Raw genomic sequence first — 12,838 nt, 5'->3', positions numbered from 1 at the left:
ACCTTGTGTAACAAAGGGCTGGAGAAGGTGGCCAGAAGACTCATGTAGGGCAGCTCACAGCAATTCCAGCTCCAGGGGATCCAGCACCCTCTTCTGGCCTCCTTAAGCACTCATACACAAGTGGCACACCCTCCCCCAATATAAATAAACCTAATAACTAGTTTTGATTTTCCTACTATGGCTCCAGTTGCTGTTCTGACATGTAGATCTTAAATACATGTAGTTCAATTAAATTTAATGATAGCTGTATAAGGAACTAAGTCATCCCCATAGTTAACAAGATAGTGGTTCTTTGTTCTTTTAAAACTTCGATCATTTTATAAATATTTCAGAGTATTATAAAAACAGTTCTCTGGAGTTAGTGGTTTTTTTTTTTTATTCTTTTCCTATATTCCTCTATCAGTGTGACCGAGTATCATCCTTTTGTTTCATTTTTATTGGTTTTACGAGTAAATTGGTGGTAAATGTGCTGTTTATGGAGAATGTTGGTCTTGTGGTTCTGGGTATCAAATCCAAAAGCCTCCTATTATCCGCATGCTTGCATGCCCATACCTGCTGTATTGGTTGGGATATTCTTAAGACTTTTCTATTCAATCAAACTGCTTCTTTAAAAATAACAGTGATTTGATGATTGCATCTGTGTGTCAAAGGGGAAGATACTAAATCCACCTCTAGCATGTTTAGGGAATTAAATCTTGCAATCTCATCACACATACTCCTGCTTTGTGCTTTTAGTTTAGTAAATAAAAGATTCACTGTTCATCAGTTTCAGCTTTCATATAACATTCACCCTTGAAGTGATTTTAATGAATTAATTTTGAAAGTAATGATGTTTACAGTTTTAAAATACACACTTGTAAAAATAAATTTTGTATATAGTCAAGGTTTTAAACAGGTTATCTTATGACCTGGGGAGGAAATTGTAACTTAAAACACTTAAATAGAGCCAAGCAGTGGTGGTACACACCTTTAATCTCAGCACTTGGGAGGCAGAGGCAGGCAGATCCCTGGGTGTAGGCCAGCCTGGTCTACAGAATGAGTTCTAGAACAGCCAGGATGATACAGAGAAACTGTCTCTAAAAACAAAAATAAAACAAACAAAAAACAACAACAATAACAACAACAAAAAAACCCAATCTTTTAAAACTTTTAGAGGAAACAGTTTAGGTATTGTAAAAATAGTTTATATTTATTTTGCTTAAACATATCTGACAAGGTAAGATAAAGAAAGGTTTAATTTTTAAAAAAAGCTTTATATTTTTTGTATGTATTTGCTTGCATTTATGCATGTGTACAATGTTTGTACTTATGCCTGTGGAGTCAGAAGAGCAAGTCTGATACCCTAAAACTGAAGTTACAGATTTTTGTGAGCGGCCATGCAGATACCCAAATCTGAATATAACAGCAAGTGCTTTTGCCCATTGAGCCATTTCTCCATCCTAAGAAAAGCCCTTTAAATTCTGAAGGTTTTAAATGTTGTTGCTAGAGCTACACAGATTTACAGGGATGACAGTGTTTTGCAGTATGAAGTAAGTGGGCACACTGTCTTTCATGCAGGAAATATGGGCATAGGTGTAATGGCTACTGTAGTTTGGATATTTGTCAATCTGTCATAATAATTTTGCCTTGAATATCATGTGTGTTTAGACTACCTGTGGCTTAATAGCAGTTAACATTCCATAGTTCAATATGCAGGCTTTTAATTGGTGACTCACTGATACTTTTGAAGCAGTAATGAATATAATGATCTGTATAAGTGCTGGTGACATTCCTTCATTCAGTGGCTTTTCTTTTGAATATTCAGAGTAAATTTTGCAAGGCTTTCATATTTGAAAATCATGGAAAGGTTTTGGAATTGACTACCATGTTTTTGTGCAGGAAAATCCATATTAAGGCAAAAAGAAATGCAGTTTATAGGTAAGAAGAACCAGTATTTTAATTACAGAACTGATTTAAAATTTTAGAGTCTGCCCCAAACTCTCCAAGAATTGGAAGTCCACTGAGCCCAAAGAAACATACAGAAACAAGTACTATCCGAGTGATGTCTAGAGGTTTGTCTACCAGCTTACCTGATTTGGACTTAGAACCATGGATAGATGTGAAAGAGAGGCATCGTCCATCCTTGGTGATATTAAAGGTAAGTTTACAAACCAAATGAAATTTTGCCTTGAGCATAATGAGTTTTTCTGTTTGTCATACATAGATTTTTTTTCAAGGTTTTATAAAAATTGGAATTGTGGCCATCAAGAGAAACTTGGGTTACTTTTATGAAAAGTGAATTATATTTTCTCTTTTTAAAGATTATCTTTCATTTTTAACATAATTTGAGAATGCTTTGTCTTGGTCTTTTTATTTATGAAAAATGTCCAGATTTTGAAGTTATATCATCATTTGTAAGGCTATTAAAGCACATTGCAGGCTTCAGAAAAAAAGAAGCAAAAAAAAAAATAGATTTCTTGGTGCACGAGAAAGTATCAGATGGTTATAATGCGCCAGAGGAAGTGCTGGAAGGAGGGCATAGTGGTTAAGGGTATTGGGTGCTCTTCAAGAGGTCCTGAGTTCAATTCCCAGCAACTACATGGTGGCTCACAACCATTTATAATGAGATCTTGTGCCCTCTTCTGGCCTGTAGGTAAACATGCAGACAGAACACTGTATATATAATAAAGAAATACATCTCAATAAAATAAAGCAGAGCTTTGCTCTGTTTAAAAAAAAAAAAAAAAAAAAAAAGCTTCCAGAGGAAACTGCCTTGCATTGTTGACTGGTGACTGATGCATAACTTACTATAAAATGTTTTAACCAAATAACTAGTTAGTACAAGTGGAAGTTGGAAAACCTAAGTAAAATTGTTGGCTTATGTGGGTAATTTGTCTTGAGATAGTTGCAATGTTTTTATGGACTAGTGGGTGAGGGATGAGTAAGATCTACTGTTTCTTACAACTTTGTGAATATACATTTGCTGCAAAATAAAAAGCTTGTCAAAGTTTAGAATAAGTGCTATTTGGATGCTCAAATGTTGAAGATAAGCTCTATAAGGAAAGGTAACCAAAACTATGGAGCTGAGCTGTGTAAGAAGAGAATGCTGGGATGTCAAAGGCTCATAAACAAGGTTCCTTCTCCTAGAAACCAGAGGTACAGAGAGGAAGATGGGATTTCAAAGACTCTTCATTGTACATCTGTCTGTCCATATCACAAAAACACTTTTTTGTTGTAACTGGGAGGGTTCTGCTGTATCTAGTGAAAGTCAGGAGTATTGCTGCTGACCCACAGTGCCCTGAGGGCCCCACATGTTCTAAAGTATTACCAAGTCCAATGTCAATAGTGTTGAGTTTAAGAAACCTTAATAAAAGGTAACTTCCTTTTCTTTTTTTTTTTTTTGTTCTAATACTACAGTACAATTCAGAACCTCAGGTATGCTAGTCAAGTGCTCTGCCACTGAGCTATATCCCAGCCCCCCAAACAATTAGACACGGTGTATTTAAATGTCAGAAAATCACCACATTTCAAAATTTGTACTCCAAATTGCTTTGGGGAAACTCAAGTCATCTCTATGGTCTCAAAAACTTCCTGGGTACCTGTGGGGTATGGTATTCCTACACTAAGGCATGATGATGGAACTATATTTTACTCAATTTGATAGCCCCTTTTATGTCTAAAATGTCTACATTTCAACATCTACTTTTCAGTAGTATTTGAGATTTTAGTTCTTCTTAAAATTGATAGTCATGAAGAACATAAAAATCCATTTTTGTGTGTCTGTACATGTAGAGTGTCAGATAATATCAGTAGTCAGTATTCCTCTGACTGGTACTTAACAGTATTAGTAAATTGTAGACTTTTTCTTGTGGCTGTGAGTACAGTCTGTTCACCCTTGGGCAATTTTGTTGAATGTCAGATACAACCCACACTTTTGATTAAATGAAAGTTTCCACAGGTTTGGACTTCTGTCCTACACCTTGGCAGAGAACAGGCATGCTGACTTTGGATCTCAGCCATTACAAAAATAAGGAGTATTTTTCTCAGAGAGGTACAATTAGTTTCTCTCATTTTCTGATGAAATTATATTTTGTCTTTCTGCCCCTGCTTCGACTAGTTGAAAACAGATGTTATAAAAACTTCTCTACTAAAGGGCTGGATTAGGTGGTTTTCCAAACACTTGCTTTGATTGCTCCCTGCTCTTTGTGCCTTCCATCTGAAAGCTTTCTAGGATCCTGGTGAGAGCAGTGCCTTCTGTTTTCTTTGCTATAATACTAGCTGGTTCTGGGTGGCTACATCTTCTTGTGTCTGTCTCATCAGTGTAATCACATGGACTATATGCTTTCATATTTTCTGACCTAATAATTATTTATGAATGAACATAAGCATGTAGTCAGATCATCTTCAACCCCAAATCTCTTTTTAAATCTGTTCTTTAAATTTTTCTTTTCTTTATTTATTTAGCTTCCATTAATGAGGGGAGGGCGTGGGTATGGAGGTCAGAAGACAATTTGAGAAAGGAGGTCAGTTCTCCACGATATGGCTTGTAGGATTCAACTCAAATCATCAGACTAGGAGGCAAGTTCCATTTCCTGCTGAGCCTTCTTTTAATTTTTTACTTTTTTTATTTTTTTTTTTTTTGTTTTTCGAGACAGGGTTTCTCTGTGGCTTTTGGAGGCTGTCCTGGAATTAGCTCTTGTAGACCAGGCTGGTCTTGAACTCACAGAGATCTGCCTGCCTCTGCCTCCCAAATGCTGGGATTAAAGGCATGCACCACCAATGCCTAGCTTGAGCCTTCTTTTTAGTCTCAACCCAAAAACTTTTAATCGTTCCTTACAAGTTGAAAAAAATGCATTTGAAATATAAAGTTCAAAAGTGAAAGGTTGAGGCAGGCCCCTAATGACCAAGCAACCCTGAGTCCGCTGAGATCACTCAGGGCTGAGTGGAGAGCTACTCCTGCCCCCACTTAGGGCAGAGAGGAGAGCTTCGGCCCCTGCCTTGGGTACAACTTCTGCCTGTCCTGGCTTCTGCAGGCAGATCAACTCGGTCCCTGAGGACCAAGCAACCACAAGTCTGCTGACTAGTCCTGTGCCCACCCACCTGGAGAGGGAGTGACTTAGACCTGCCTACACCCACCATGGAGACCCATCAGAGTTTTGGAGCCTCTTGCATACACTGGAAGACAACCTTGGACCTGTACACACCAGGAAAGGAAGAGACAATATCAGCAAGACCTCAACATCCTAACACAGATGAAGCAGAAGAGAACGACTTTAAAAACAACTTCATGCAGATGATAGAGACCCTAAAAGAGGAAATGAGAAAATCCTTTAAAGAAATGGAAGAAAAGACAAACTAAAACTTGCAAGAAACAATTCAAACAGTGCAAGGTTTGAAAGCCCAGATAGAGGAAAAAAAAAAAAAAAGTCTGAGGGAATGCTAGAATTAGAAAAGACAGGTAAACGATCAGGAACTATAGATGCAAGCATGACCAACAGAATACAGGAGATGAAAGAGAGAATCTTAGGCATTGAAGATACACTAGGAGAAATAGAATCTTAAGTCCAACAAATCCCTAACACAAAATATCCAGAAAATATGGGACACTGTGAAAAGGCCAAACCTAAGAAGAAGGTGAAGAAACACAACTCAAAGGTGCAGAAAACATATTTAACAAAATCATAGAAGAAAACTTTCCCAACCTAAAGAAAGACATGCCAATGAAAGTACAAGCCTACAGAACACCAAATAGAGTGGACCACGAAAAAAGTCCCCTCGTCACGTGATAATTAAAACACCAAACGTGCAGAATAAAGAAAAAATATTAAGAGCAGCAAGGGAAAAAGACCAAGTAACATATAAAGGCAAACCTATCAGAATAACACCTGACTTCTCCATGGAAACTCTGAAAGCCAGAAGGTCCTGGATAGATATTCTACAAACACTAAGAGACCACCGATGCCAGCCCAGACTACTGTACCCATCAAAGCTTTCAATCACTATAGATGGAGAAAACAAGATATTCCATGACAAAACCAAACTTAAACAATACATAGCCACTAATTCAGCCCTACAGAAAGTACTGGAAGGGAAACTCCAACCTAAGGAAGTTAATTACACTCACAAAAATATAGCCAATAGATAATTCCACTTTACCAAAAGCCAAAAGAAAAAGCAGGGTAAATCCACACACAATACCACCACCAACAACAACCAATCAAAAACAAACAAGAATAAACACTCAATGGTCCTTAATTTCAATCAATATTAATGGTCTTAACTCCTATTAAAAGACACAGCATGACAGAATAGATGCAAAGACAGAATCTATCATTCTGCTGCATACAAGAAACACACCTCAAGGTATTCCAATCAAATGGACCCAAGAAACAAGCTGGTGTAGCAATCCTAATATTTAACAAATTAGACTTCGAACTAAAATAAATCAAAAGAGATGAAGAAGGGCATTTCATACTCATCACAGGAAAAATCCATCAAGATGAAGTCTCAATTCTGAACCTCTTGTGTTCCAAATACAAAGGCACACACATTCATAAAAGAAACATTACTAAAACTTAAATCACACATAAAACCTCACACAGTTATAGTGGGAGACTTCATCACCCAGTTCTCACCCCTATACAGGGCCACCAGACAGAAACTTAACAACTAGACAAAGAAACCAACAGAGGTTCTGACTGACCCAATTGGGATTAACAGACATCTATAGGACATTCCATCCAAACACAAAAGATCAACACCACATGGAACCTTATCTAAAATTGACCACACACTTGGCAACATAGCAAACCTCAAAAAGTACAAAAAAATTGGAATAAACCCATGTCTTATCAGACCACCATGCTTTAAAGTTAGAATTCAACAACACAAATTGCAGAAAACCTACCAAGTCATGGAAATTGAAAAACACAAATTTGCACCATTCCTGGGTCAAGGAAGAAATAAAAAAATTAAAGAATTCCTAGAATTCAATGACAATGAAGACACAACATGCCCAAACTTATGGGACACTTTGAAAGCCATACTAAGAGGAAAGTTCATTAGCACTAAGTACTCACATGAAGGAACTAGAGAATAGTCACACCAGAGAGTTGACATCACAGCTGAAAGCTCTATAACAAATGGAAGCAAACTCACCACAGAGTAGTAGATGCAAGGAAATAATCAAACTGAGGGCAGAAATCAATAAAGTCAAAACAAAGAAAACAATTCAAAGAATCAATGTAACAAAGAGTTGGTTCTTTGAGAAGATCAACAAGATAGACAAACCTTTATCCAAACTAACCAAAAGGCAGAGAGAGACCATGCAAATTAATAAAAATCAAAAATGAAAAGGGGGACATAACAACTGACACTGAGGAAATCCAGAGAATCTTCAGGTCATACTTTGTAAACCTGTACTCCACAAAATTGGAAAATTTAAAGGAAATGGACAATTTTCTGGGCAGATATCACTTACCAAAATTGAATCAAGAACAGATGAGCAAGTTAAACAGACCTATAACCCCCTAAGGAAATAGAAGCAGTCATCAAAAGTCTCCCAACCAAAAAAAGTACAGGGCCAGATGACTTCAGTGCAGAATTCTACCAGAAATTTAAAGAAGAGCTAATACCAATACTCCTCAAATTGTTCTACATAATAGAAGCTGAAGGTTCATTGCCAAACTCTTTTTATGAGGCTACAATTGTCTTGGTACCCAAGCCACAACAAGACACAACTAAGAAAGACAACTACATACCAATATCCCTCATGAACACTGATGCAAAAATACTCAATAAAAAAGAATGTATCAGAAAAATCATCCACCATGATCAAGTAGGGCTTCATCCCCGAATGCAGGGTTAGTTCAACATAAGGAAATCTATCAATGTAATGCACCATATAAACAAACCACATGATCATCTCACTAGATGCTAAAAAAGCCTTTGACAAAATCCAACACCCCTTTATGATAAAGGTCCTGGAGAGATCAGGGATAACAGGAACATACCTGAAAATACTAAAAACAATATACAGTAAACCAACAGCCAACATCAAACTAAATGGAGAGAAACTCAACACAATTCCTCTAAAATCAGAAACAAGACAAGGCTGTCCACTTTTTTCCATACCTATTCAATATTGTACTTGAAGTTCTAGCTAGAGCAATAAGAAAACAAAAGGAGATCAAGGGATACAAATTGGAAAGGAAGAAGTCAAACTTGGACTATTTGCAGATGATATGATAGTGTATATAAGTGACCCAAAAAACTCTACCAGGGAGCTCCTACAGCTGATAAACACCTTCAGTAAAGTGGCAGGGTGCAAGATTAACTCAAATAAAAAAATCAGTAGCCCTACTATATATAGACAATAAATGGGCTGAGAAAGAAATCAGAGAAACATCACCCTTTACAATTGCCACAAACAACAAAATATCTTGGGGTAACACTAACCAAACAAATGAAAAACCTGTATAGCAAGAACTTTGAGTCTTTAAAGAAAGAAATTAAAGAAGATACCAGAAAATGAAAAGATCTATCATGCTCTTTGATAGGTAGGATCAACATAGTAAAAATGGCAATCTTGCCAAAAGCAATCTACAGATTCAATGCAATCCCATCAAAATCCCAGCACAATTCTTCACAGATTTTGAAAGAACAATATTCAACCTTATATGGAGAAGCAAAAGACCCAGGATAGGCAAAACAACCCTGTACAATAAAGGAACTTCCGGAGGCATCACCATTCCTGTCTTCAAGATCTATTATAGAATAGAGCCATACTCCTGAAAACAGCTTGGTATTGGCACAAAAACATACAGGTAGACCAATGGAATCGAATTGAAAACCCTGATATTAACCCACATACCTACAAACACCTGATACAATGGAATAAAGAAAGCATCTTCAACTAATGGTGCTGACATAAATGGACGCTGGCATTTAGAAGATCCATATCTATCACCATGCACAAAACTTAAGTCCAAATGGATCAAAGACCTCAACATAAATCCAGCAACACTGAACCTATTGGAAGAGAAAGTGGGAAGTATCCTTGCACTAATTGGTACAAGAGACGGCTTCCTGAACATTACACCAGTAGCACAGACACTGAGGTTGATAATAAATGGGACCTCCTGAAACTTAGAAGCTTCTGAAAGGCAAAGGACACAGCAAGACAAAACAAGAATGGGAAAGCCCACAGAATGGGAAAAGATCTTCACCATTCCCACATCTGACATTGGGCTGAAATTTACAAAGAACTCAAGAAGCTAGTTTCCAAAATACCAAATAATCCAATTAAAAAGTGGGGTACAGAACTAAATAGAATTCTCAGTAGAGGAATATAAAATGGCTGAAAAACACATAAAGTTCTCAACATCCTTACCCATCAGGGAAATGCAAATCAAAACAACTCTGAGATACCATCTTACTCCTGTCAGAATGGCTAAAATAAAAAACACCAATGACAGTTTATGCTGAGAGGTTGTGGAGAAAGGGGAGCACTCCTCCACTACTGGTGGGAGTGCCAACTTGTACAGCCATTTTTGAAATCAGTATGGCGATTCCTCAGGAAAATGAGAATCAGCCTACCACAAGATCCAGCAATTCCACTCCTAGGCATATAATTCAAAAGAAGCACATTCATACAAGGACATCCGTTCAAACTATGTTCATAGCAGTATTATTTGTAATAGCCAGAACCTGGAAGCAATCTAGATGCCCTTCAACAGAAGAATGGACAGAGAAAATGCAGTATATTTACATAATGGAGTACTACTCAGTGGGGGTGGACGACAATGGAATCTTGAAATTTGCAAGCAAATGGATGGAACTAGAAGAAACCATTCTGAGCGAGGTAACCCAGTCACAAAAAGACAAACATGATATGTACTCACTCATATGTGGATTTTAGACATAAAGGATTACCAGCCTACAATCACACTGCCAGAAAAGCTAGGAAACAAGGATGACCCTAAGAGAGACATACATGGTCCCCCAGAGAAGGGGAAAGGGACAAGATCTCCTGAGCAAATTGTGATCATGGGAGTAGGGGAGAGGGAGCTAGGAGAATGAAAAGGGGAGAAGAGGAGTGAGGAGGATATGAATGAGGGAGCAGGGAAAGAATAGAGGAGAACAAGATAAGACATACCATAACAGAGGGGGCCATTATAGGTTTAAAGAGAAATCAGGCACTAGGGAAATGTCAAGAATCTACAAGGATGGCACCAACTAACAATCTAAGCAACAGAGGAGAGGCTACCTTAAATGCCTTCCCCTGATAATGAGATAGACGACTAACTTATATGCCATCCTAGAGCCTTCATCCAGCAGCTGGTGGAAGTAGAAGCAGACACCCATAGCTAAACACTGAACTGAACTGGAATCCAGTTGCAGAGAGGGAGGAGTGATGAGCAAAAAGGTCAAGACCAGGCTGGTGAAACCCAAAGAAACAGCTTACCCAAACAAGGGGGAGCTTATCGTCCCCAGACTGATAGCTGGGAAACCAGCATGGAACTGATCCAGACCCCATGAATGTGGGTGTCAGTGAGGAGGCCTGGGAAATCTATGGGGCCACTTGTAGTAGATCAGTACTTATCCCTAGCATAGGAATGGACTTTTGGAGCCCATGCTACATAGAGGGATACTCCCTCATCCTAGACACATGGGGGTGGGCCTAGGCCCTATTGCAAAGGATATGATAGATTTTGAAGAACCCCCCCCCATGGAAGGCCTCACCCTCCCTGGGGAGCAGAATGGATATGGGACAGGTAGGGTGTTAATGGCGGACAGGGGAGGAGGGAAGGGAGAGGGACCTGGGATTGACATGTAAAACAATCTTGTTTCTAATTTAAATAAAAAATGGAAAAAAAAAGTGAAAGGTTGCCTGGTGGTTTGGAGCATGCCTTTAATCCCAGTCCTCAGGAGGTAGAGGAAGGCACGCCTCTGTGTCTGGTTTACAAGACCTAGTTCCAGTACAGCCTCCAAAGAAGCCACAGAGAAACCCTTTCTCTGAGAAAAAATAAGAAAGAAAGAAAGAAAAAAAAGAAAAATGTTTTGCCAGGTGGTGGGTGCACATGCCTTTAATATCAGTCCTCTGGAGGCAAAGGCAGGTAGATCTCCAATTTCAAGGACAACGAGGGATGTTACTCAGAGATACCCTATGTGTTGGGGGAAGGGGAGAGGTTTTATCCAGAGTTTACCATTTTTAATAGTTTGGTGTTTGATCCCTTAGGCTCCCCCCATATTATCTACATATAGTCTTTAAAAATATATTTGGCCCTCCCTCCCACCTCCCTCCCTCCCTTCCTTCCTTCCTTCTTTCTATTATTTCTTAGACAGGATTTCTTTGTATAGCTTTGGCTGTCCTGAAACTTGCTCTGTGAACCAGGCTGGCCTTAAACTGGGAGATCCTGAGTGTTGAGATTAAAAGTATGTGCTATCACTACCACCTGCTATTACTTATTTTTTTAGGTGTATGGGTTCATAGCCTACCTTTATGCACCACATGTATTCAGTGCCTACCAAGGCCAGAAAAGGGCATTGTATCTTCTGTAACTGGAGTTAACAAATGGTTGAGAGTCACTGTATAGGTGTGGGAGTTCTCGGGTATTCTCTCAGGCTAGGCTAAGGAGAAGGTTCCATTGATAAAGTACTTGCTTCTCCAGATTTGGATCTCTAGAACCATGTAAAAAGTTAGGCATGATCTTGCTGGACCCGAGTTTTCTTGTTTTCTCATTGCTGAATATCGAACCAACAATGAACTCTACCCCTAGACTATTTGGGACAGGATCTCATGTAGTCCACTCTGCCCCCAGACTGACCATGTAGCAAGGGCCGACCCTAAAATCAAAATGGAGAGATGGTTCAGTGGCTAAGAACACTTGCTCTTCCAGGAGAACACAGGTTTGACTCCCAGCACCCACATAGCAAATCATAATTATCTTCAACTCTAGTCCAGGGGATCTGATGCCCTCTTTTGTCCTTTGGGTACTTCAGGCAAGGCACCCATTAAATAAACAAGGTATATATAAATAAACAAGTTAGGCAAGGCATGGTGTTGTATACCCATGACCCTAGTTCTTGGGAGATGGAAACAGGAGGATCACTCTACCCAGAACCTCAACCTCTAGGTTAAATGAGAAACTCTATCTCAAAAAATGAAGTGGGGGGTCTGGAGCCACGGCTCAACAGTTAACACTGTCTACTCTTGCAGAGGACCTGTGTTTGACATCCAGAACCCACATAGTAGCTCATAATCATCTGTAACTATAGTTCCAGGGGATATGATACCCTTTTCTGGCCTATGCGGGCACTGCACACAGATAGTATATACATATATAAAGGCAGGAAAAGCACTCATAAACAATTCAAGAACTAGTAATCATTAAAACAAAAATAAGATGGAGAACAATTGGTAATCAAAACATGCATGTGTACACAAATATGCATATATCAGACATATATATGACACACATGTTCTGCATTTTATAAAATATATTCACATGTAGACAGCTTTCCTAGAATACTGTCTGTCTCACATTGTCACTTAATGACTATAGATCTACATGACTAAGGAATCTGAAAGAAAGGGATTGCTTTGTTTTAGACATATGGAATTAACATGAACTGGAAGATGAAATTGGATCAGAGAGTGGCATGTGGCAGCAAAGCAGAAGTGTTTGGTGTGCTAAGATTTAGGCTAGGCTAGATGTTAGACACTGCCAGCAGGATCTCTAGAGCCCTAAACTTGGGTGTGTTGTGCCAACCATAGCTACTTTATCTGAACACAAGGTACAGAGTATACATTTTAGCATTAAAGCAGATATATTAAAACAGCTGCACAGGAGATACA

The 12,838-nt window shown here is 38.6% G+C and overlaps 1 protein-coding gene across 5 annotated transcripts in view; it reads left to right on the top strand.

Annotated features, from left to right (window-relative positions):
- Window positions 1-12,838, top strand: part of Larp1b (La ribonucleoprotein 1B) — a 110,162-nt gene that overhangs the window by 32,991 nt on the left and 64,333 nt on the right. For all 5 annotated transcript variants that reach the window (XM_027391921.2, XM_027391922.2, XM_027391920.2 and 2 more), the window contains exon 10: window positions 1,965-2,137. In XM_027391921.2, the coding sequence (XP_027247722.1) occupies window positions 1,965-2,137 (173 nt within the window). The remainder of the gene's footprint in view (window positions 1-1,964; window positions 2,138-12,838) is intronic.

The sequence above is a fragment of the Cricetulus griseus genome, assembly GCF_003668045.3.
Source record: "Cricetulus griseus strain 17A/GY chromosome 1 unlocalized genomic scaffold, alternate assembly CriGri-PICRH-1.0 chr1_0, whole genome shotgun sequence".
NCBI lineage: Eukaryota > Metazoa > Chordata > Mammalia > Rodentia > Cricetidae > Cricetulus > Cricetulus griseus.
Note: the sequence above shows the minus strand (reverse complement) of the source record. Positions and strands in the feature narration are given on the sequence as shown.